At 38.7% G+C, this 26,524-nt stretch overlaps 1 protein-coding gene across 2 annotated transcripts; it reads left to right on the forward strand.

Moving 5' to 3' along the window:
* The first annotated feature begins 4,221 nt into the window (after positions 1-4,221).
* jcadb (junctional cadherin 5 associated b) lies at positions 4,222-22,526 on the forward strand. Of its 2 annotated transcripts, XM_032566407.1 has the most exons (4): positions 4,222-4,367; positions 10,374-10,803; positions 14,854-18,695; positions 19,295-22,526. In XM_032566407.1, exons 2-4 carry the CDS (start codon positions 10,481-10,483, stop codon positions 19,327-19,329), a joined length of 4,200 nt encoding a protein of 1,399 aa, XP_032422298.1. In that variant the 5' UTR covers positions 4,222-4,367; positions 10,374-10,480; the 3' UTR covers positions 19,330-22,526. The 2 variants fall into 2 exon arrangements, with proteins under 2 accessions (XP_032422298.1, XP_032422299.1); XM_032566408.1 differs by lacking the exon at positions 4,222-4,367 and having other exon boundaries at positions 10,704-11,680.
* Positions 22,527-26,524: the final 3,998 nt, after the last annotated feature.

A 26,524-nucleotide genomic window follows, 5' to 3' on the forward strand; every position in this document is an offset into this window, starting at 1 on the left:
TTTCAGCAGAGGTGAGTATCCAAACACTGTACTCGAGTAAGAGTAGCACTACTTCAACCTATTTTTACTCAAGTAAAAATAAAAAGTAGCCATTAAAAAAAACAAAAAAACATTTGGACATTTGGTAAAAAGTCAAGTACTGAGTAACTGACCAAAATATTAAAATTTGATGTTTAAAAATTACCATCAGATGGGAAAAAGTACAAATCAGTTTCTTTCAAAATGAAACTTATGAAACTAACAAAAACTGCAAAACCTGGTCTCTGTGTGTGAGGGGACGTTTTGCTTAAAACATGTTTGTAGCTGTGCAAGAAATGACTTAAGAGTAAAACAGATTTTGGTAAAAAAAAAAAAAAAAAAGAAAAAGTGATTCAAGACGTGACAAAAAATAAACAATAAAATCAAGCAAAAGCAAAAGAAATCAAAATCACTTTCTACAAAGCGTCCAGAAATTTTACTGAAGTACGAGTAGTGATACTTCATGATAATATTACTGAAGTAAAAGTTCAGTGTAATAAAAATACTCATAAAAGGGCAATGTTTCCAAAAAGTTACTCAAGTAAATGTAACTAGTTACTACCCAGCCCTGGTTTTCAACTACACCAAAAATTTAACTCCCAAGTCCAATTCCCAAGCTGTAATTAATATTTTAATGGTTTTTATTTTAGTTTAATATGGATGCTTACTAAGTCTAAACTTAAGTTTATCTTGATGAAAAGAAGTCAGGATAGTCAGGAAAGATAAAATCAAAGGTTGATGTCGAACATATTTTTGACTCCATACAGCAACAGTCAATGAATCAGAATTTACTCACTTGTATCATTTAAAAACAATGATCATTTACCAGAAGGTTTTCAAAAAAGCATGATGTGAAACATCCATCTGACATCAGCCAGCCAAAATTCAACCCAAAGTTATATTTATCTGTGTTAAACTCAAAAGATGAAAGAAAAATGATAATTACTGGTATGTCTTTGAACATAAACACACACTTCTGACTGTTCTTGTTGCCATATTGGTTCCCCTCCTCTCTCTCTCTTTCTCTCTCTCTCTCTGTTGCTTCAAAGCAACATATGTTTTTCTCCATAATGGTAAATTATTGCCTCAACACAAAAGCTGCATTTTAAGAAGTTTCTATTGTTTAACTGGCAAATAAATAGCATTAAACTGTCTAATATTGATATGAACTTAACTCTCATTTTGAATATATTTTTGCACTGATAAAAAAGGAGGAGGAAAGGAAACTTGCAGACTTTTTTTGTGGAGCAAAAACATGATTGTTGGAAGACAAAATGTGTTAGAAAAAAAATCACATCAGTGTGCAGAAGAAATAAATATCCTTATGTATGATATTTGATATTAAAAGTTGCTTTGCAGCTCCTTTTGTTAGCTATCTGCTGCTGATTTTTAGAGTACTTTAAAAGCAGTGAAGAGTTAAAGGCAGCCAGTTCCTGGTGAAGTGGAGCAGAGCTGATAAAGGAATGCGACCAGGCAGAGCAGCACACAGCAGCGTCTGAAACAGCCTATTTAAATAACGGTCATTTTGCATTACTCCATTGGTTCATCTTTTTAACCACAAACTGCAGAGCCTTTCTTACAAGGCATCTACACATTAAAAAATGAAATAAAAATGAGATTTTCTGCTGAAATATAAATCCAAATAAAACAGTCTATATGTCACAGAGAAGTGTTGTTAATTAAAGGAAGAAGTCAGAGGAAGAAGAACTTCAACATGTCACACATTTGGAGATGATTTTACTAATAAAGAGCTCTCTACATATTTTTTGTGACATCTTATATTCTGTATCTACATCCTTCATAGGTAAAAAGTCAGGAAAAGAAAGAAAGAGACTCCCACATGCTGCAACCTTACAATCTATCATCTCCAGCAACATAGAGCGAAAGTTATTTCTGCTGAGCCTTGCAAACGTATTAATAATCCTTCAACTTCTTCCACATTTTGCCGTTTCACAAACACAAACTTTCTAATCGTTTTAATGGAATTTTATAACCCAATATGGCGCAAAACTGGAACGTGACAAATTATACTGCACATGATTTCCTAATTTACACTGAAAAAGGAGGTGTGTGTTAGTATTAAGATCTGTTCAGACATTTTAGTTTCCACTGCAGCTGCAAGCCTCTGCCAGTGCGTTGCACAGAATATACAGAAGAGTTTGTCTATTCTTCTTTAAATATGTTTGGTCTCAATCTGGTGCATTGAGACAAAATATTTTTCTGACCACAGTCCAACCTGATGGAGATGAGAGTCATCACAACATGGCTCCTCTATTAACCCTTTAACAATGTTTTACCAGTGTTTCATTGAGAAGAAGATTGTAATAATGAGCTCAGCAGATGCGCAGTTCCACTAGGTGTTTGCTAATTGCTGCTGGCTAGTCTGAAGGAGCTGAGTGGTGGCTGCTCTGTGGGGCAGAAGCTCAGAAGTTTAGAAACTGCGGCTTAGAGGAGGAGCTGCATCTTGAAGGCGGAGCTAAGTCCTCCCAAGTGTTTTGCACAGCTGAATGGTTGCCATGGAGATTAAACGATTTTTCAGACATGCATGAAAGAATCAAAGAAACACTCCAGATATGTTTTAGATTGGATAATAATGTTAAAACATAATGTAAAGTTCAAAAATTTGATGTTATATAATACTGCCCCTTTAACAAAAGCTCGGAATACTTACAGGTAATGTGATTTCTTGTATTCATATTTTTAATACATTTGAAAACATACATTTGAAGAAAAAGATTAAAACAAACAAGACAATAAGGAACAATGCTGTAACATAAGATGTGGAAAAATGAAATGCTAAATCTCAAATATGAACAGATGTATTTAGGCTCAGCGTTGAAATCAAGTACGCCTTTTACTGCATAATGTTTTGAGAAAGACGCCTTTAAACGGCAGCAAGGATACAAAAATTCAAGCACACAATGGACGTGTCGTGGCATTGGAGACCAATGAAATCTAGCTTCAGGTTAGTGTTATGACTGTAGTAGGAAGGCGCAACATGATACTTCAGAGCTGCAGTATGTAATTTTTATTTTTAAAAAAGTTTTTTTTCCCGTATTTATTCAAACTGTCACTATGTCTTGATAGTATAATATGAGACAGACAATCTGTGAAAAGTTTGATCTTCTTTAGCTCCTCGTTGAGCTGCTATTGCCATCTGAAGAAATGCACCGTTCTGACCAAAAACAACTAATCAAAGCCAGGAGGGTCTTAGCGCTGTCAATCATCCTCCTGTACACGTTGCTAAATGTGCTAATGATGGAGAAACAATTCACTGTTACAGAAAAAGCATTTAGGATTCTTCATAAAACCAAGAAAATTACAGACAACCCTGACCATCCTCTTCATGATACTGTCTTGGGAAAGCAGAGTGTCTTCGGTCAGAGGCATTCTTCAGATTTGCTGTAATGCAGACTGCTACAAGAGCTCTTTCCTGCTAACAGCCACCTCTCTCTGAAGAATGTTATATGAGTTACAAGAACATTTAATTTCCCCTTGGGTTCAAAAAAGTAGTTTTGAATATGAATTATCCGTTGTTATTGGCGGTAATGCTAACTGGCCTTAGCATGGACATCGCTAAGTCCCGCCTCCTGCTTCTGATTGGTTGTTTCTATTTATCACTGGTAGAAGGCAGAAAAGCTCTTTACATATAATCTGTCTCATACTACACTATCATGACATAGTGACATTTTATAAGAAGAAAATAGACTGAACTACAGAGTAAGTTTACGACTCTCACTTACCCATAGCTCGGGATGCATCTTCCTCCTAATGAGGGATCCCTTTCGGTGCTGCATGCCATAGCTGGCACAGTAAGGCCCGAGCCCAGTACTTTTAATTAGCCAAGCTGTCCTGGCATTGGATGGGAGGTGGGGGACACACACAGTGACGAGTCATCAACATCACCAAAGGGTGTGGTGCTGCTTGCTGCTGCGCTGCACAACTAAATCTTGCAGAATAGACTTGGGTGCATACAGATGTTAATAAGAATTGTGTGGGGAAAGAAATCTGTCAGGCGGTGAAGAAAAAAAACGAACTAAAAGTAGAAGTAATTACCAGTGAAGTCAGCAGTAGAGGCTGAATGAGTGTGAGGGGGGTGAAAATTACTGTTGCTATGAAAAAAAGGTAAAGTTAGGGGGAAACAGTTTGGAAGAAACCATTCCGACATCCCTGCATGTGAGGCGCCCACCCCACCTCAGCTGTATAGTGAGGAGCGCCCAGTCCAGGCAGCCAGCAACCAGCGCGTCTCTGCCTACCAATAGGCATGCTCGGCTCAGGCTCTGTGCAGTGCTCAGTCTCAGCAGCAGAAGCTGGGCGCAGGGGAACTGCGACGCCGAACATCCTCCCAGGTATGCTCCGTCCGCCGCTACGCCCTTTTTTTTTTTTTTTATTCCTCGCCTTTGCAACGTGCGGCATGCAATTTCTACCGCTCCTTCCCAAGGAACGGGGTGTTGCTGCTGCTTGGTGTTATTATTTCTCCTTGTATGCGTGTGGCTCACGTAGCCTCCACGATTTAGGCTCGGTAAACACAGTAAGCAGCGAGGACGCATCTGCAAAACCTCGGCAACTTGCACACGCCTCAAAATGCTCTCCTGTCGACAGATGAGCCGCCGCCGCTGGTGGCGGCGAGGCGGGGACGGTGCGCTCCCTCATCCAGCTTTTTTGCGTTTATTTACGGGAGGGGGGTGGGGGGGAGAAGAAATCATCTTTTTTTTTTCTTTTTTTTTTTTTTTTGGTTAGAATTTCTCGTCAAATGTTTTCAACTTAGAGGGCGTGCAGCTGCTGGAGATGTACCTGCAGGTGTTGGGGTGGCGATTTAAAAATATAATCTACCAAGCTGTCAGTTTTCATGCAGACTTCGCTGCAGCAGGCTGTGGGGAGGCTAGGTCATGCTGTATCTATAATGCATGATGTATCAATCACAACAGTGATGTTTTATTGATAACTGGGCTATGATACAACGGATCTATTTCAGTTCATTCATTCATAGCTACAGTGACTTATCCAGAGGAAGGGTCGCTTTTTTTTGCTCTTAATTAATAACTTGTGCTTTGAATGAGTTTGCAGAGGCAGTTTATTTTTATGATCTGCTCTGCTCTCTGCCTGTCACTAGGTAGGATGTAGGTACACTCCCTTGGCTGTTAGGGTGGTGCTGCCTGCTAGTGCTGATGTGTTACAGTGGCCCCTACCTGTGCATGCAGCCCTCCAGGCCTGGATATCTTCTCCTGTCTGGAATGGCTGCCTCCAGCCAATTAAAAAAAAAAAAAAAAAAAATGGAAATTTTAAGTTAAAATCCAATTTATACACATTAATACTTAATAAAGTTCTGTCTCATTTTAAGTTGTAAGTGGAAGTGTATAATAAGAAATTAAATCAGAGTGTTAATGTCACTAATTAGCCTCTAAATGATTCAAGCTGCAGAGTTTTACACTTTGTGTTTTGTCCTCCCCAAAACGCAGAACTTTCCCGTCTTTCTCCTCAGAGCCGTCCCTCCTCGTCCATGTGGAGAGACGACTTGTGTTGTGGTTACTCCTGGTAGTTTTGTTGTTGCTATGCAAAAAGAGGCTCATGTGCCATATTTCCGCTGCAATCATTTGAAGCTGTGACCTTGTCAAAAAAAATAGCCACTGTGTGGCGTTTTTTTTTTTTTGTCTTTGCTTCTGCTCCACTACTCTTCTTCACTTATTGATCATCCCTGCTTTTGGATTTCAACCCCCCACCCCACACACACACACACACAAACGATCCACATTGAGGTGTTTGCAGCATTTTCCAAACTCCTTACTAGCTCCACTTTAGCAAGCAGGGATAGTTTTAGAAGACTTAGACTTTGATTCGATGATGTTTTTATGTAGTTTTGGGTGCAGCTTGTGTGGTTTGTGGTTTTGAGGAGGCGTTTACAAAGCCGTTAATCGTTAACCATTTTTCTCACATGTGCTGTCCTTGGAAAAATGGTCAGTAGGGATTTTTCTGCTGAGCTTCATTTATATACATATACTGTACATCTGGACTGTATTAATTAGCCCATGACAATTGGCTGATATTAAACGTTGCAGAGAAAAATGCTTAGCAAACAGTATGTGTGTGAATTCCCACTCTGAGGGCAACTCTGAACTGCCAAGTGGACAAAGTTAGGGGATGAGAAATGTTAAGGTCACTGTAAGGTCAAGATGAGAGGAAAAATCATCTAAATGCCATTTTTATACATATTTCAGACATTTTGAATGATTCATGATAAAGCAAATTAGATTTGACTCTGCTTTAGGTCATTTGTTTGATTTTAGAGACGGTTTCTGCATGAACAGCGCTCTGGGCGAGTCCTTTTCTCTGCACCCGATATCCATTGTTTCGTTTTCACAAACATATTAAAGGTTTCACGAATCAAATTGGTGTTTTGGAGAATAAGTCAGTCCAGTTTTTTGCAGCTGTCTCAATCAAATGTCATCTTGTCATTGCACATGCTCTCTTTTTGTCTTTATAAATACATAAATCTGAAACTGTGTATAAATAAATCTATTTTCAGTGCAGAATAATCACATTTACAGTGGACCTCAACCTCCCATGAATAGCTAAAATCCACAATTACTTGATATTCCCTCTGAAAATGTTTATAACTATACCCAGTTTTATAGTTCAAACACCAAATATACTTTTATACCCATTATTATGCAGAGTGGAAACTGTTTAAGCACTACCGCAGGAACTAATATCTACAGTCTTCCTTATCTTTTGGAAGTACAACTAATCAGCGCTAAGGTAGATAAATCACAGTCCTAGATTGGCTGCTTTGCAAATGCCAGCCAATAACAAGTTGAATTGTTCCTATGTTCTTCAGCTTCCCCAGCGCATTTATTTTGAATATTTTATATGCTGCGTAAAAAAAAAAATCAGTGAATAAGCGTATTTTCTACAAATAACTTGGAGTTAGATTCCACAAACACTCCACAAACGCTGAAACATGAATTGGAAATGTATATATTTTAACCAGAGTTGATGCAAAAATGTTTGGATCTCAGAATAAAAATGTAAAAAAAAAAAATCTCTGTTTCATTTAGTGCCAAATAGGAATCTAACAATTACATTTTTTGACTTTTAATGTTGTTCTGGGAGGTCGGCCATTTTGGTCATATATTTGTTCATTGCTGCCTCTTGGCCAGGACTCCAAGTTTTTAATCTCAATGGGTTTATATAGTAGTAAAATAAAAGTTAAATATAAAATGACATATCAAAACTACCACTGCTTGTATAAATTTGTTTCTTGGTTATCATTTAGCCACAAAAATGTTTTGTAATGTTGGAAATTATCTGGTTTTGGTGCCATTTTTGCAAAATGCAACTTAGTTTAAACCCTAATATGCTTTATCATTTTGAATAAAACATATTACCTGCAGTAAAACATTTTCTCTGTCCCCTTAGTCTAGTAAATATGTTTTATGTATATTATATTAATGCAGAAACAAATTTTCTGCTTTTTTCAGATTAATTATATAAAGTAGAGCGCATAACAATAATACCCATTATTATGCAAATGCATTATTGCATTATTATGCATTATTGCATTATTAATGGATTATTATGCATTATTATGCCATTATTATGCAAATATTACACTGTAACAATTTTCTGTGATTTACAGTTGATGAAGGAATATATTTTATTGCATAAAATGTAGATTTAATTATTTTAAACTTTCGTCTTGCTTTTTGACACACTAATTGGGCCTATATGTCACAGATTGGTGAATCTTCCACAATGTAGTAAGAAAAATAAACAAAAATCCATAAAAAATGCAATAATGTGAATCATTAATCATACATTGTGAGGATCTTTTTAGGGAGTGATGTTTATTTTAACTACTTAACCCTTATTTTAATGGCTTGAATTAATACATTATGAATTGAATACATTAAAGCTGACGTATGTGATTTATTTTCATTTTCTGCCAGAAAAACTCACTCGGTTTCATTTTCTTAAACATTATAAGTGTAGACGTTAGCTGAACTGACATCAACTTATATAAAGTGAGCAAACATTATTAATTTAACTCATTATTGGGTTTCTGCTTCTTGGATTACACAATAATGCAGCAATGATAGTAAAGCAGAAAGCGCAGCTCGCTCTGCTTACGTTTCTCCAGGTACTGGCTCGTCTTCTCAGTCCAAAAAACAGGTAGATAAAATAAGAAGTGCGCTCTGCAATAAAGTGTGATCAGTAAGACAGTTAACAAATTTGGTGTTGAAAGTTTGGTGACAAAAGTTCACTAATATGATCAGATGTAAAAACGTAAAACGTCATAATTCATGACATTTTTGAATAGAAGCAGCCTTTGAGTAATAAACCGTGAGAAGGAGACAACACTTTGTGTTTGTAAAAGGATGTTAGGCAGCATTTTATTCAGGCATTGTGAAGGTTTTAATTTGGACTTTTGCTGCTTTTCCTCTTGTTTTTGTTAAACTTACTCATTTAGACTTGAAAAATACTCCTAAATTTAAGATATTTACAATTCTACAAGGATCAGGATGAAAACCAAGTGAAAAAGCAGCTGAAGTCTGAAGAAATCCTAAAAAAAATGTTGATCATGTTCATTTTAGTACATTTAGACCTAAGTCCAATCTGAGTCCATCTCAGATTGGACTTAGGTCTATCTGAGATGGATAGTCCATCTGATGGGAGGGAAAGTGTAAAAACAATTCAGCTGTGGTTTAATTGATGTACTTTGAATGAAAGCCGTTTCTATTGGTTGTTATAAATTAAATAAAGTATTTGCCTACATTTTGTAAACTTTGACATAAGCCTTCACTGCTTTGCGTTGCATTTCTGTGAACATAATTGAAATGATGTCACTATCCAAAAATGCTTATGTGAGCAAAGCCATTGATTAATGTGTTTCAGGTTCATAAGACATCCGCTGTCATCTCCAGGCAGGACACACTGTTACGGCCACTAATTAATATATCAGACAGGCAGGGCGGCCCATGCATTCATAAATCAACACACAAGCAGACGAAACACACTAGCAGGTACTTAGCAAACACGGGGTTCATAAAACATCATCTGTCTTTTTTTTTTTTCTGGCCTTATTGCAGCATTGACGCATCTGAATCGCATGTCTGTTACTAAACAGAGAAATATTTGGACTACAGGAATTGTTTTGTGTTTTCTTGAACCAATTTATGCTGATTTGTATTAAATCTTATAATGGCAGAGATATTATTGGTTGATTTGTGGATGTGAATGTATATATAGGAGTTTTCTAAAATAAAAAAAAAAGGGTCTATGTGTATATTGCATTTTTAAAAATTTTGCAAAGGAAATAGTTCCACAAATTTAGAAAGATGCTAAAAACTACAAAATTGTTTTTTTGATCATTGTTGAACAGATTAAGAGATGCCACGAAGGTTTTGTTTGCTTTCTTGGTCTTTTTGTGGAAAAGTAGATAAGAAAGAGCAGAGTTGATCAAACTCTGAACTCTGTCCAGGGCGTGGCTCACACATTTTTCAACATCCAGACTTTGGAGACAAGATTTTCAGATTCATTCATATGCAAATTTGTAACTTGAAGCTGTAAGCAGTTGAGATGTGTTGAAATTATGTTCATATTCAAAATTAATATTATTTTGGTGTGCTCTACTGCTGAAGAGTTATCAAATAAATATGTAACTCAGTGGATTTATGTCTGTGATTTAAAAAAAAAAGTAATGTTTTAAGTCATTTCAGCACTATTGTTCTGTATCGGCTGATTCAAAACTTCAAATATCTGTATGGCATTGGAAGGGGAAAAAGTGGATTTTACTTTACTTTCCTCTTTAGTATATCCAAATATTAACAAACCTCATAAACTATATTTATTTTCACTTAAAGCTACTACAGGTAAATTTGATAAAAAATATACATTTTTATATATTTCTTGAAACCTCCACTTTGTCCTGACAGTATAGAATGAGAGATAATATGTGAAAAAAAAATAGCTCCTCTTCCTCTAGCTTCTCCCAGAGTATCAAATGCTAACTGGAAACAACCAATCAGAGCCAGGAGGCGGGTCTTAGTGCTGTCAATCATGTCTGCAGTTTTTCTGTAACAGTGAGTTGTTTCTCCACCTTTAGCGCATTTACGAGTTTGATGCTAAGACCCGGTCTTTTCATTGATTATCTGTCTCATAACAAACTGTCACTACGTGGTGTTAGTTTTAACTAATATATGAAGAAAAAACATTTTCTATAAAAGGTATATACAGAAGCTTTAACTAAATTTCTGAATTCCAGAAGGAAGAATTTAGCTCAAAGCTTTCAACATAATTTTCTAAGTGACAGCTTTAGCTGCTTTCTGTTACATGTCGCCTCGCTGTTCTCTCCCCAGTGATGGCCTCTGCTGAGCAGCCGTGCTCCAGCTTCCACCAGCACCACTGCGCATAAGGCAACACACCCACCTTTGCCCTCCCGCCCTGGAGTGAGAGAGACGCCGCCATGTACAGTGTGGAGGACCTCCTCATTTCGCATGGATACAAACTGCCCAAGAGCGGCCCTCCGTCTGCCGCGCCTTACGATAAGCGTCCCGCCGACTGCCAGCGAGAACTGGTGGACAGCAGGGCCGGCAGGGGGACGCTTAACGGGTACGAGGCGGAGAGGGGGGCGTCCATCACGGGCATCTACGGCAGCAGGCAGGCGCTGGTGAAGGGCTACCCCGCCACGGACGAGAGCGGGGAGAGGATCCTGCGGCGGAAAGAAGCTGGAATTGGTATCCTTGGTGATGTGCAGCTCCTGGGCGATTCGCTCGCCACTGATAGCGGGTGAGTGATTTCAGGGTTGCCAGATTTGTTTCCAATCCAGTTTTCAGTTCAAGCACAACGCAAAACACGTCCAACTTCCCCCACCCTAGTACCTTACCCTCAAAAGGCCCAAATTTCAAAATCTAATGTACGACGGCATAACAGAGTTATTGTAGATAAAGACAGGAGTAAATTTCCACCAAAAAGCTCAGAAATTTTCAGATTAATCTAAGAAACGTTCAATAAAAAAATAAGAATTTTTTTAGTTCCAAAAGTTGATAATTCTCGGTTTTTTTAGTTTTTTTCTAGCAAATTTTCAACTTTTCTCGAATATTTCTGAGATTAATCAAAAACAAATTCTGTGAAAATGTACTCTTTTTTTCAATCTCCGATGGCCCTAATATGCTGTCATAATAATGAAACTCATTTTAATAGCGCCACATATGGACATTAGTTTCATGACCTGCATTTATAGACTTGAGGCAATTCACAAAAATGTTCAACTTCTGAAACTCAGAAATTTCCTTGCCTTTTCTCGAAAATTTCTGTGATTAATCTCAACATTTCTGAGTTTTCTGGGGGAAATGTACTCCTCTTGTTTTAATATATCTACAATATCCCAAATTCACAGTCATAGGCAACACTGGTGCCTTTCCCTCTCTTTTTTTAATCCGCCACGCCCCTTTACCTTTTCTTTCTCCTTTTACTCCCTCCTCTCCTCTGCTCTGCTCTCTTCTCACTGGGGCCCTTCAGTGTTGCATGCAAAACTGAGTCTGCACTGCGCAGGGTTTTTTTTCCTCTCTCTTCTGCTCTCTTCCCCTCCTTGCAGAGCTGCAGAACACTGGCTGCAGCAGCACCGCCGACTTATCTCCAGCTGGAATATGAGGGAATATAAAAGGTGCTTTTAAGGCTTCTGCAGATGCAAACAGCAGCACTAGTCTGCCAGAAAACCTACAAAGACTGAACATGCCTGAAGACAGGCGCGTAATCACTCCAGTGTAAACACTGGGACACTGAATCCCACCCAGCACGTGCTCTGTGATGTAAGCATGTTGCTGGGCAAGTGTGCACAGCGCAACTCCCCTCAGCCATACAGTAGCATATGCTGCTGAGGATGATCCATTGACTTTGCTGCTCACTACATTGACTAACAGTGGGTTTTGTGCAGTGCAGATATTTGATGGAGCTCTGCCCATGCAGTGTTCTTTTTATAAAACGAATATGCTACAGTAGGGAAAATACAGATGATTGGAATGTTATATTTAAACTTTAATAAGCAGTAATAGCCCACACTTGGTGCTTAATTATAGTAAAATGACATAAGGATGGGTTAAATGTGCTGATGGGAGTTATGACCTTTATGTGTTTTCTCTGCTCTATAACATAAAAGCTAAATTGTCTGGATTGCTGGAGAAATAGCAGAAATGTTTAACCAAAATGCAGCTGAATAAAAGGGTAAAAACTAGATTTATTTTATAAAGACTGGGGGAAAATGTCATTCTGGTCATAACGACTAAATTAAATTGTTACTCACTCAATCTGGAAAAACGTCACATTTAATGCACTTAATAGGAGCATGCCTGCAACATGAAAAATGGTCGAATAACTTTAATTTCTATTTATTTTACTTTTTTTTTTTTTTTACATTTTTTGTATTTGTCAAGAAATTTATTTTGTCATTATTATAGCTTTCCATGTTAACATTTTTATGGTAGTTGATTGCCGTAGAACTGAAATATTTAGAAAAATCTAACTTTAACTTGAGTACACTTATTTATTGGAGTAAAATCCTCACATGTTAAGTAATATTTGCTGTTACGACCCCCAAGGTCTAAGTGTTCAGGGGCGGTAACATAAAAATGTGTCCAGAGAAAAAGTGGAATGTAAAATGATTTATTACAAAAAAAGATGGTTTCACCAAAACCAAAACACAACGCAACTTAACCCAATTAAAACAAAAGAAAAGGGCTAACAAATTCAAAAATGGTTAAGTGCAAAATAAATTACAAAAAATGTTCAAACAAGTCAGTCTAAAGTAAACTCAAAAACATCCCACAAAAAAGGACACAAAGGGAGCAAAAACAAAATCGCTGGTCAACTCCCAATGATATTAAATTAGTTTAATTGAAGCATTTTAATGTATGACTAATTTTACTTTGTTGGGAATTTTTTGAAGTATATAATTCATTCATCACTTCTGGAAAACATGACATTTGGAGCACTTTGAGTCTAGTTGAGATTAGGGTGATGGCAAGGAGGCCTTCATCAAAAAAGTGAAATAATAATAAAAAAGCTAGTGATAAGAATGTTTGCGTTGCCTAAAAAGATCTTTCCCGTTATTATCGGAAAGGGTAGAAATAATTTTTAGCATGCCAACTTTTAATCATTTAAATAAAACTGAACAACTATTTCATAATAGTTCTTTTATTGACTTTTAAAAGGTATCTATTAGGAAATCTAAATTCCTTGATTGAAAGATAGATAGATATTTTGAATTTTAATCACCCAGAGGTATGAACATGTTTCTGCTTAATTCAAAATCAGGAAATAGTTTCAAGAATTTAGTAACCGACCTGAAACTGAAACATCTGTCCTACCATCACAAACAAACAGGAAGTCAGCTAACTGCTGCCAGTGCTTGTTACCGGTTACATAGAAAATTTGGAAATAAAATTGCTTTGACATCTACCAGAAGACTGAAAAAGAGTTGCCAGTATGCAATGATTGAAAATATATGATCAAATCAAAACAGAAATGGTTCATAAGACACAAAATCAACTTTTTCCCCACTGCCCTCTTGCTCTTCAGATCTAAATGTTGTAGAAAATCTGTAAAAAGAGCTGAAGATATGAGTGCATAAGCTAATAATTTTTTTTAATAATGAAAATAAACAATTTTCTCTCACTTGAGATTATGCTTGCCTCACAAACGGCATTCATATTGTCACCAGGAGTGACAATAAGTGTAAAATATGTTATTTATTGGACATTTCATAAGTTTACAGGAAAGGTTTTGATACTTTATGATGTTTAAATCAAAAAGGAAACATCTTTTCAGTTTCTCCAAATGCATCTCTTGCAGGATTAACAGCTTAGGAGCAGAAACTTGATTTTTATGCTGTTTCATAGCACACACAAACAATCCCTTTATCGTGCATTTCTTGAAGGCGCAGGGATTCATTTTGCAGAGTGAGGTCTGAGATAAAACAAACAGAGGGTTAAAGGGAGATTTGCTTTTACATCAGATCAGGTAATGGGATAGTTTCGCAGTGATTTTAAAAGCCACAGTCGCCGGCCAGATGACCATTTTCCAAGATAAGGTCAGCACAATTTAATATGCAGATCGTTTTGCAGTAGCATCATAATTTCATGATGTCTTCAAGGGACTTTGAAACTGCTGACTTGAGCAGTTCTATCTCATATGAACTGCCTCTTCTTGATTAAGTTGTGTTGGAAAGCAAGTAATGCTGAAGCCAAAACGCTTCCTAACGACTGACATGGATGGACATGTCATTTTTTATATTTAAAGCTGCAGTATGTAACTTATGAAAAATATTTTTTTATGTATTTGTCTCATACAATGTCGTGACAACATAGTATGAGACAAATAATCTGTGAAAAATAAAGCTCCTCTGTCTTTCAGTGTTCTCAGTGCCAACTAGAAACAACCAATCAGAGTCAGGAGGCGGGTCTTAGTGCTGTCAGTCATGCTTGTGCTATGCTACAGATTCTTTCTGATAGCAGAAGATCCTTCTCTTGACTCTGATTGGTTGTTTTTAACCAGAAGCAGTGCATTTCTTCAGATGACAGCAGCTCAGGGAGAAAGTGGACAAGTTTAATATTTCCACAGATTATCTGCCTCATAATATACTGCCACGACATGTGGGAATTTTTTAAAAATTTAAATTACATGCTATAGCTTTAAATGTAATGAATCTTATCCATTTCTATTTTTACTGAGATTGACAAGCCAGGTTTTCTGGAGTCCAGGGAAAAAAATCATATAAACTAACAAAGTCATTCAGGATTCAGTCCTCTTGACTCTCCCTCTGTACTTTGTTTGTATTTACAGGTTCTATGATGTTCCTAGTTTGACTTATTCAGAGCCACTAAGCCATGACGAGCGGGATATCTCCTATTGGAGGAGGCGAGGCCAGGACTTCAGCATCCTTCTGGACTACGCTGATGGCAGGGAGCTGAGGGCCTCTGCTGGGGCATGGAGGCCGCAGGCCCTGATCACAGCAGAGGAATACCGGGCTGAGAGGCAAGCACAGCAGTTGTGGGAAGAAATTTCCTGGCTAAGGGACCCGGATGCAGGCCCTGGTCAGCTAAGGGTAACCGGGGAGAGAAAGTGCCAAAGCCTCGGGACAGAGGAGTGGAAGCCTGCTGTGGGAATGGGAAGGCAACTGTCAGATGGCGATGGGGAACGATGGGCTAAGGACCAGTACCATCTAAGGACACCTGAGGGTTTTTTTCATCCTAGAACTAAAGCAAAGTCTCAGTCACTCCCCAGAGTTTTGTCACCTGACAGAACAGACTGTAGAGATCTCATTCTATCAAGACCAAGCCTACCTGATAGGCAAAGGTTTAATAGCACTGTTTTCTCCGGGCCCTATAGTAGGTATGTTTATGGTGGTGGCAGAAATGGTTGGGGTAGGAATGTTGGTCCAAGCAGCCATGTTGCACTTTTACCAAAGCCCAGGTTTAGCAGGCCTTTAAAACCTCCTTCATACGAGATACACCAGCAGACAAGGGGTAGCGCAGAAATGCTTGCTATAGACCAGGGTGCCAAACAAAAAGACAGATCTATCTATTATCCAAGGAGTGGGGATCTGAGACAAGACTATTACGCACAACACTCTGCCATCACTGGAATGGAGCCTCCTGGCTACATCCCACCTCCGTCGTATAAAAGAGCCCCACCTCCGAGAGCGGTTTCAGTCAATCGCAATGAAATGATAAACTTAAGATGGAGGGCAGAAGCTTTGCAGATGCCCAGCTCAGATCCTGGAAGATGGCTCTCCAGACAAGGAAGCAGCTCATGGGTGGGACATTATGGAGAACGCAGTGCGTCCTATCGAAAACTGGTACAACCTGGGCCTGATGAACAACCGGTTCAGGCTCGGCAGTTATCCATTGAAGACCCAAGAGTGAAACAAATCTCAGGAGGGCCTGGCGGACATTCTCTCACTGACCTAGATAAGCTCCGTAACATCAACAAAGAGATTCAGTTCGCTAAGACTCTAGGACAATCTACACATGATAGTGCCTTTCCTCCCCAGCAGGGGCCAGCTCCCAATACTGAAGCCAACAAAACCGCTCCAAGTGACAACGAGAGTAGTAATCGATGGTGCAACAGGGGTATTAAAAAGAGTGAAAGTGTAGGTCCTGAACAAAGTCGTCCGATTATTTTTCCTTCATCTTTTCTTGGCAAACCACCACCTCCCCCATGTAAACCGGCTGACCAGGGTGCATCTGAAACTGTGACAGAGGTTAAAAAAGTAGAACAGCATGAACCACCGGAGAAAGAAAAAACAAAAAATCTGAAAAAGAGACTAAGTGAAACCATTTTTTGTTTAGTGTCTGTACCCGTTACTCCGCAGCTCACCGGGACAATCCGTGATCAGAATAACAACAATGAAAAATCTCCGGACCCAGCAGGCAGTCCTAGTGACAACAAAACCGGCCACCTAACAAACCAAAGTCTCCAAAGCACATCCTCAGCCGAAGCGGAGCTGCAGGCTCTAACTGGTAGCTTCGCAAGCAGCAAAACAAGTAGTAGGGCGAGCAGCAAAATGTTTAAGAAATTACCATGTAGACCCCCTAAGATCAATCCTTATAAAGAGTTGAAGTTATCAGGAACTTGGCCTGCAAACCAGTATCGAGATCAGGAGACACAGACAAGCCCGGAGGCTCGAAAACCTGCCCCTGAAAACAAGGAAGCACAACAAGAACCCGTTCCTTCTGGCACTGACGATGCACCCGACAGCAGTGCTGTAGTAGGCACTGCCTTCAGTTTTCCTATCAAGGGAGTTAAGAGCCTGAAGCTGTCAAGCAACAGCGCCTTCTCTCTGACCTCCACCTTCTCCAGCCAGCTGAACAAGAGCACAGCTCAGCAGCCAGCAGTCCCACCCTCAGGAAATGTGGAGGAGGCCAAACCAGCAGCGAGCAGTGAACAGTTCTTGATAAAACCCACCACGCAGCGACCGTGGGATGCTGTCAAAGAGCTGGAGAGCATGAAAAAAGAAATCCAAGATCAACAACAGCAGCAGATCAGCAAACAGCAAAGTGTTGACAAGTGCATAGAGGATCTCAACGAGGCCTACAAAGACATCTTAGAGCTTGGCACTGCCAGCAATAAAGTCCCAAATGGTTCGGTTCAAATTCCAGAGCGTATTAAAATCCGACTGACATCAGAACCTCTCAACAAGCCCAGCAGCCTTAGACGCAGTGCAGTAAGCTGGTCTGTTGACCCAGAATACCGAGAAGTGAAGAGCGCCTTCTCTAGACCTGCAACAAAGTCGGTAACGTTCAGCAAACAGCTTAGAGAGGAACTCCCAGTCCCACCCCGGGAGACAGGATTCAGAGAATACAGGGTTGTTGCACATCTTTCCCGAAGACGGAGCAATGATGGCAGGACAGTTAAGCTAGACCTGCCTGATGAGCCTATCGAGACGCCACTTTGTGACTTCAGTCCAATGACGCACAGCACTGCAGCGGAGGTGCCGTGGGCGGATAGGCAGCCCATGCAAGATGCCTCTACGCTTACCAGTCCTCCAGATTATGAGGACATATGTCAGACTTTACGTCAATCTAAAGACTCTGCAGATGGAAACAGAGTGTCCACTGGTCAATCGAGACCTAATGACACAGAGCCTCTCAGTGGCGAATCTGAAGAGGAATGTCCTATTTGTAAAAGAGAGCTTGAGAATCAAATGAGACAGGGTCCGTTGCCTCCACTTCATGAGGAGAACAGCTCAGACAGCTCTGCAAATCAAAATGGCAGCCCACCACAATGTTCTACCTTAGAAAGTCCAGGAAAGGACTCAAACACTGAGGAGCCAAAAGACTCGAGTTCCAATCAGCCAGGGACTGACCTCAATCCAGAAGCAGTGGAGCAGCAGTCAGTGACGCAAGACGCTAATGCTGGTGAGAAAGGTGGAGATGCTCAGGCAGAAAACTCAGGCACAGTTGATCCTGCTGAGGGCAAACCAGAAAATGAAGCTAATGATGATCCTTCCTCTGCATCTGCAGTGTTACAAACTGATCCGCCTGCAGACTTACAAGCGACTGAGGAACAGCATGCTAATGAAACTGTAGCTACAAAAGTAGAGTTAAAAGAAGAGAAAGAGAAAGCTATTTCAGGAAAAACACCTGAAGTCAAAAAGAAAATGGTGGTGAAAGGTGAGAGGCAAAACAATACATTGCCTAGAGAAAAGAAGGCGCAAGAGAAAAAGTCAGTGTCTGTCCCAGAACTTCGCGTTGGTCTACGAAGTCACCTGGGGCGGGACCATCCAGGGTTACCTGAGTTTCCGCCAGATAGACTGCCACTTTCAGTTCCTCCAAACCTAGACCGTAGATTATCACTAAGCTTGGAGGGGGAGAGGCGGACCAAGGGCCCCTCCCAGCGAATTGAAGCATTGCAGAACAAACTGGCTATTTCTCCAGGTCATGTGCCGGTTGAAAGACTTGCTAGGATGAGGGAGGTGGACGTTATATGTCGGGTGAGACGCCTGAGCATCCGGAGTACTGACTCTGGGGAGGGGGAAGCAGACGGAGAGGGCAAGGAAGACCACGGGGAGGAGCTCCACCGAGTACCACAGGAGGGCAAGGAGAACAATCAAGAGGTCACACATTCAGAGCAGGGAGCTGAGGAGTCAGTGTTGCAAGATGGACAGAAATCATCTCTCTCAGGTGAGAATAAAAATAGCTCTAAGTGACTTATAAATACCCATTCGTAAATTGTGATTCACTGCAAAAACACAAAATCTTATCAAGCATTTTTGGTCTATATTCTAGTGCAAATATCTTAGTTCACTTGAAATACGACAAAACTAATTTACAAGTAATGTTTATATTGATGAAAAGGTTCTAGTTCCACTGGCAGGTTATTTTACTTAAAGGAAAAATATCTCATTATAAGTTAAATAATCCTCCAGTGAAATTAGTACTTTTTCATCAATATTAAGTAATTTTTGATTTAAAAAAGTACTTTTCGTCTAGATTCTAGCGCAAACATCTTAATTCACTAGAAATAAGACAAAACTAACTTATAAGTAACTATCCAACAAATACAGAACTTGTTTTAAGTCCATAATGGCTTAATACTAATGAAAAAGTGCTACTTCCTACTTCTTGTTGAAAAGTTACTTGTAAGTTAATTTGTTTTTATTTCAAGTGTACTACAATATTTGCACTAAAAACTAGGCCTAAATACTTGGTAAGCTTTTATGTTTTTGCAGCGTAATTTGAGTGAGTAAATACATATTTCTCCTTCTTCTTCTAACTCCCAGAAACCCCTGATCCCAGCCGAGAGGGGACAAAGTAGGAAAAAAACTGCGTCCATCGTTTCCATCTGAGGTTTTTAGCTCCAACACTGTGACCTGGCTGCCTACTAGAATGCCTTCATCTCATCTCGACACTGAAATGGCCTTCTTGTCCGACAAGAGCATTGTGTACACCTTCACCTCCGGCGCTGCATTGACTACTATGAGTGCTGTTCCACTGCCAAAGGGAGGTGCCCTGCACACCTGCGGGGCAACTTCCACTCCAGATCCCTCCCCAGCCTTCCTAAGCTGACTTCCCACCTCCCCATCTGCCCTCCACTCTCAACCCCATCCTCCTATAGCGTTTCTACTAGTTAGTCTTCTCGTAGCGGCTTGTCCTTTTCTATTCTATCCTCTCTCGATGCTTTTCTCATTAGCAAACATTATGCAATTCTGTCATGCATACCAGAGCTTCTAAAGTGCGACTAGTGAAAAAGACTTTTCGCATTCTGAACAAAGGTTTTTGTTTACCGGGGAGCAGTTTAAGGATATGAATGTAAGTGTTTATGTTAAAGCCAACATAGACGTAGAAGGGTTATTTTCTCAAACCTCTTTCTGTTGCATTTAAACTACACCAAAATAAACTAAGATTGTGGTCAGGTGACAGCTGTTTTTAGAACTGGACATCACTGTCTTTGGCTCAAGAACTGTTTTGCTTTCCAGAAGAGATAAATGCGCCTTTCTTCGTTTTTTTTTTGTTTTTTTTAAGATTTAAAGACATTATGCCCGCTCTCATTGCTTTTCTACACACTGCAACCTTAACCCATAGATCTCTTCAGTGAAGAGTTACTCTACATTACATGACATGAAGGATCAGTTGTCCAAATATTTGTCACATTGGTTCTACGCGGGACAGGAAGAGTTGCCTTTCTTAACCACCTTTGTAAATCCTGGTCGGATCAGGGGAAGTCTTTAAATTCAACCTGATCAATTCAGTGTAAAGTTCAAATTTCCAGGTAATTTCAGGAAGCAATAAAGGCACAGATAGAGTTGGTGATTTCGGAAAACATTAGAAGTGAACGTAGGGATTTAGAGCAAAAAAAAACAAAAAACAAAACAAAAAAAAAACAAGGAAAAGTGGAAAAAAAGATATGTAGAGCAATATTGTTGTATTAACAGCCCAGTGGTGTAGTGGAGCTACCTGTAGGAACCATCGTCAGAAGTTTTAATGTGAACACGTCATCCAGATCATATTACAGGGAAATGGAGTCATGTCAGGGTATATGGGCGCTTAACATAGGGTGGGTGCTTTTCTTCATGATATATATCTATCTTCATACATCTGTGAAACAACATTTCACTGAATATTTATTTTTTTTAATCATCAACTTGGTAATCGGTTTGCATAATTGTACAAAATAAAGTATATTTTAAATATTTTAAGAGAAATTTTGTATTTAACCATGGAATTTTATTTCTCCGCGCTGATATCAAGCTAAAACTGTCATATCTATGTATAGTATCATATTGAGAGTATATGTAATTTTCTAGTGCTTTAAAAAGAAAACCTATCATTTCAGAAGGGTGACCCTGTTGTGTGCCTTGATCACACGATTTGGATTCAGTGAGTGATAGGGTTCATCACTGCAAGGTTTAACAGGACAGAAACTTTCTGATTGTGCCATTATTTAAGATTTGATAGTGCTTTTTCATACGCTAACAAAGTCAATGTTGGACGCTCTTTGTGATATTTGACTCATTATCCCATCAAAGTTGTATTTCCTACGTTGGTGGTCAAACATGCCCTGTGTCTTTATATCTCTGTCTTTGTATGTCTTCCGATTCATGTACTGTTGCGTTGTCGCTCCTCAAAACATGTTAAGAAATAAAATTTGGATTTCTTTTGTTTCTTCTCCCCCTCCCCACCCGTCCTTATTTCCCTCTATTTCCTAAGTACTCTGTCTTTCTTTCATTGTTCCTCCCATCACACGGTGTTTTCTTTCAGTGTGAAAATGTTCTGCTATCACCGGCATCTATTGCACTACAGGATACAATGCAATATGCTACTTTAGGCCGCATATCTGCAAAACGTGCAGGCTGAAATTCTGCCATATTTAGGATTTTAGTCCAATTCTGATCAAAAGTAAATTTGCAGTTATGTGGTTTTTCTACATCAGCACTATTGCACTGTTGTGACTCTATTATCACCAGAACTGTAGTTTAAATCACTCATCTGTTAACACCTAATCGTTATGTAGCATTTTACAGCTGTAGCACTGGATCAACTCAGAACCTTGTCTTGGTATTTGGGCCATTTCTTGTAAATTTGGACCGCTCATGTCGCCTTATTACGTGTGCATTACATTGTACTCCAGAGAAATGCCAAATATTAACGTACTAAGCACTGTTCACGCCGTAGATTTTAATTTAAAATGTTTTTTTTTTTTTTTTTTTACAAAATGACTCGCTGACCTGCCGCTCCTCTGACTGGAGCAGTAAAGTAGCATTGTGAGCACTTTTTGCTCTTCGGACGCTTTTAACCACATCATAGAATCAAAACTGTGAAACCCAAATAAAACTGAGAGTTTAACTTTAAAAAGGTTCAGGACAAAATATATTGCTTGACGTTTATAATCAGTATACCAGGGAGGACAAGCTGGCTCACCTATATCTACTAACATAATTCATCTTTGATTCATTTCGGACACTGATAGGCCTTTGCTTTGGTCGGATGCTAAAACTGCCCCAAACAACATTTTAATTATTTCTCTACATGCGCACCCACCCTCTCTCCAATTGGCATGTCAGGTACACTTGAACATAGTGTCATTTGACGTTTTGTACTACAGGTTATGTGCAGACATGAAGTAATTATGCACACTTGTAATATTTTCTATTTTCATATGAGATTTAAGTGCTTTTTGTACTCACCGACATCTTTTTTTCTTCCTTGCATGGAATGCAAGAGAGTGGAGAAAAAAAAATGTTTTTCATAAAAGTATATTTGCATTTGGTACCCTTAATAGTGAAACCGGTGGGCAAGACATCATGTTTCATAATTCCATTTACAAAACTATGCCAAGTATTTAAAAGCTATTTTTAGAGTAAATCAAAACAGAGCTCATTCATTTTCCTTTGTTCCTTTAAGACATGCCTTTATCTTTGTATCTATAAATACAAGCATAATCCATAGTCATACGATTGTGCTACTGTTGTATGATACTGCAGTCTGATTCATAAATAAACTCTTTGCATGAAACTTTTTTGTTTGTGGTTAATTTTTGCTTTGTATAGTTTGAATCAAAAGTTTGCACACACTCATCCTGGGCATAAGTTTAATATTAATTTGGGGCTTTTTACTATTTGTTTGGGGGGGTTCTTTTTCCACAGTGCCAAATATTTCAACTTAATGTGTTTGAAAAAGTATTTGCCCCCTCACATTTGTCACATTTAAATGTTTCAGATCATCAACCAAATGTTTATGTCAGATGGGAATAATTTGTGCAAATGCAAAATGTAGTTTTTAAATGATCAGTTTATATGACAAAGGTTAAAAAAAAAATCAGACTGACCTTTCCCTCGGTGAGAAGTTTTTGCACCTTAACAGGTTTTGTCATATTTTGTGGGAAGGACTGTTTCCACTACCTTGCAATGTTTCTTTCACATTGCATCACTGTGCAGGATGTGTCTTTCTGTTGAATATTCAAAATCTGTTTTTCATCATTTGGAGTTCTGAATTGCCTTTTGAATACATTTCATGAAATATTTTTGTTTATTTCTGGCCTTCATTCTGATATTAGGCAAAAAGTATCTAAATAAAACCTGACAAATGATTTTTCCCCCCCGCCTAATAACTGCTGGATCAAAGGCTAAAACACCTGGCACAAGCTGCTGTCCTTTCAAGCTTTATTCCAGGATGTGCCCCAGTTTCTTGACCTGTTTCTGATGTTCTACCTGCACTGAGATTTTTGAATTACACTAGCTCTACTCCCCCCAGTTTTCTGTTATTTCTGTAAATATTCCAACTTTTTAAACTACAAACTGAGAGTAAAATGTGCAAAAACTGTGAATCTTTGGCTTTAAGTTTTTTTTATTTTTGTTTTTTTTTTACATATGATAGATTAGTTGACCTTTGCCACTAATATTTATGACTTTGAAACTTGTTCTTATATACATAATCCACACTCTCATGGATTATTTCAACCTTATTCTATTTCAGAAAAAGACTTTCAGACATTTTGGCAGAAATGTTGACATTGTAGCGCTCAGTGCAATTATTTCAAGGATGATATAAATTGATAAACTTCTAATATTCAAGATTATTGTAAAACCAGGTCATTCCAGGGGTCACACAATTCCTCCTGCCTCCATATTTGTCTCTCTCCTTCTTTTTTTTGCAATTGTCTTCTCAGTCTGAAAGAATGAGCTTTTGTTCTGCAGACCTCATTAACATCCACTGCTTCATATCCAAAACTCACAGCAAAATCATTGCCTAGCAACACAGATGAGAGTCAGTAACTTGGCATAAAAGACAATAAAGACTCATCCCCCTTTAAAAAAAATACTCAAAAACTGTTTGTCTTATTATTTTTGAAAACTTCCTCATCATCCAAATTGAATACAAACATAACCATTTAACAAATACTACATGACTGAGAAATTAGAAATGTACTCCTGAAAAAAACAAGGTTACACTGCTAAAACACAAAATCTTAGCAAGTACTGTATTTTTGTCTATTTTCTAATAAGAAAATATCTTATTAGGCCTGAAATAAGACAAAATTAACTCACAACTAACTTTTTAGCAAGCTATAGGAATTTGTTGTAAGTGAATAATCCTTCAATATTAATGTAAAAAGTACCTACTCCACTGATAATCTACCACTTTTCACAAATATTAAGGAATTATTCACTTAAAACAAACTCCTGTATCTTTCTGAAAAGTTATTTGCAAGTTAGTTTTGTCTTATTTCAAGTGAACTAAGACATTTGCCCTAGAAGCTAGTCAAAAATACTTTGATTATGTTTTAATAAGTACGTGGCTTTTAAAGGTAGGCAATCTACTGCAGTTCTGTTGTAATGCCATAAGAGGGAGACAAAACACAAATAAACAGAAGTCAAAACCTTATTTTTTATCATTCCTCTGAGCAACGAAGGCGATAAGAAAGTCAAGACACCCGCGAATAATGATCTATGTAATTGTAATTTACAGAAATAGTTACTGTACACTCACTGGCTGCTTTATTAGGTACACTTTGATTGTAGAAGGCTCGGCTTCATTTAAGGGCGTCTTTAAATGAGTCCGTTTGGGGTTTAACTGTGAAGGCCACCAGTGAGAAAATATTAAGATTATTTGAGATCTTTTCGGTGTTTATCCTGCTGGACGTAACCATCAGAAAAGTTTTTCATTGTAAGAAAATTATGTCAGTAATAATTTTACACTGATTAAAAATACAAAATTTCACAAGGAAATTTGTACTATTGTTGAGCCACAGTAATGGGCCACAACCCGCCCCAACCCGTGCACATAGGTAGAACGTTTAAAATAGCATTTTATCAGTCACATCAAAGTAGATTTATCTGTGTAGATTTATCTGTGTACTGTCAAATTACACAGACAAATTACTCGCGGCGCGTTGTTTCTATGTAAACATGACTCGATTAGTGCATCATTTCTACCGGATTTTCACAATATATCAGCTACTACAATGGACAGAGGAACTAACAAGTTCATATCATCATCTGGCAGGAGGTTACTGGTTTCTCAGTCACAAGCTGGTTGCAAACCTGAGGCCAGCAGGTGTCAGTCAGTTATGGTAGATCTGAAATTTGGTTTGATGACGTCAATATGAGAAGCTACAGGCTGATGGGAGGAACCAAAGAGCTCTGTAAAGGTAAAGGCAAATCTTCTGAAGTTGGGATATAATTAATTTAATTTCACATAATTACCACGGAAGAAGCCATTTGTTTGTTAAAATGTTATTAAATATATTTGTTCTATTTGATGTTTGTTGTGAATGACGTAAACTCACAAACGAACGAGGTAATTAGTCCAACGTTTAGAAACTACAGCGGCTGTAATGCGCCACAGCAAAGGTAAACAAAGGTAAAATAACCCGAACAGGTGATCAACTCAAAACCACTCCTACCTTTTTACTCTCTCTCTCTTTGTAGTTTAAGCACACCTGTTACCGTGGCAACCGCCTGCGCCCCGCAAGACGAGCAAAGATTACTTTAAAAACATAACATTCAGTCCGTTACGGTATCAAGTTTCCAGGCTTGATATTTATTTCTCGATTATTAATCAGCGCTTCCCTGAACACAGCGATGGTTGATTGACTAGCTGTACTTGGTGCTAGCGTGGCTAACACGAGTAACAGTTTAGTCCAAAGCCTTTTCTGCTAAAATAAAATCTTTAGTGTATGTCAGATACAGACACATTGCATATTGATCTGTTTAGCTAACGTAAGACTGTGTAGCAGACAGGCTTCAAGGTGTAGAAGTTGGATCAGTTCTGCCATTATGCTGCACTTAGCTAACGGGAAGCTAAGTGTGTTTGTGAGACGGCCGCGCACGTGACCACGTAGAATGGGCATCAGCCAATGAAAAGCGGCCCCTCTGGTAAGGTCCATGGACGTCATGCCACCTGTCAATCATTCTAGGTGGTTTGTCAGCAGCTGACCAATCGGTTGGAGCTATTTGTACCGAAGAACACGCCCCTTAGCCGGAGGAACTGAATCCCCTTCAACATGACGGGGTTCAACATGCTAATGCGCTAAGGTCACAGAAATTTTGAGACAAATAATAGGAAATCATGGTCCAACATTGTCAGTGGGATGCAATCTGGACAGCCGTTAACAATATCGTTAACAGCGGAATATAATGTATTACATTTCCAAAACCTGAAGGAGTCTGCAACAATGCAAGAAATGGATCAAAGCCAGCAGCCTTTTCATGTCAAGTTGAATGTAACTGTAATCAACCTTCGTCTGCACAAAGGTAATTTTTTTTTTGTCATGACATTGGTAGTCAAATCAAAGATCAATAAGGTAGTTATGCTTGATTTTATTCCAATGGTAGTTCTATGGTGGCATGAAAAAATGACTGCGGCTTTTACATGTAAGCACCTTTTTATGCTTCTGTTTATTTTTAAGCATTTTCCTGAAGGCAGATTTTCACAAGCCAGTATTATTTAAGTCACTACTCACTCGTTTTGTACCTGCAAAACTTTTGCGTCCAACACAGCATTCAGACTCA

The sequence above is a fragment of the Xiphophorus hellerii genome, chromosome 6 (genome assembly GCF_003331165.1).
Source record: "Xiphophorus hellerii strain 12219 chromosome 6, Xiphophorus_hellerii-4.1, whole genome shotgun sequence".
NCBI lineage: Eukaryota > Metazoa > Chordata > Actinopteri > Cyprinodontiformes > Poeciliidae > Xiphophorus > Xiphophorus hellerii.

Coding starts and splice junctions, on each gene's coding strand:
- jcadb (XM_032566407.1), top strand. CDS start 10,481: ATGTACAGTGTGGAGGACCTCCTCATTTCGCATGGATACAAACTGCCC. Junction 10,804..14,853: donor TCGCTCGCCACTGATAGCGG/GTGAGTGATTTC, acceptor TTGTATTTACAG/GTTCTATGATGTTCCTAGTT. Junction 18,696..19,294: donor ACAGAAATCATCTCTCTCAG/GTGAGAATAAAA, acceptor TCTAACTCCCAG/AAACCCCTGATCCCAGCCGA.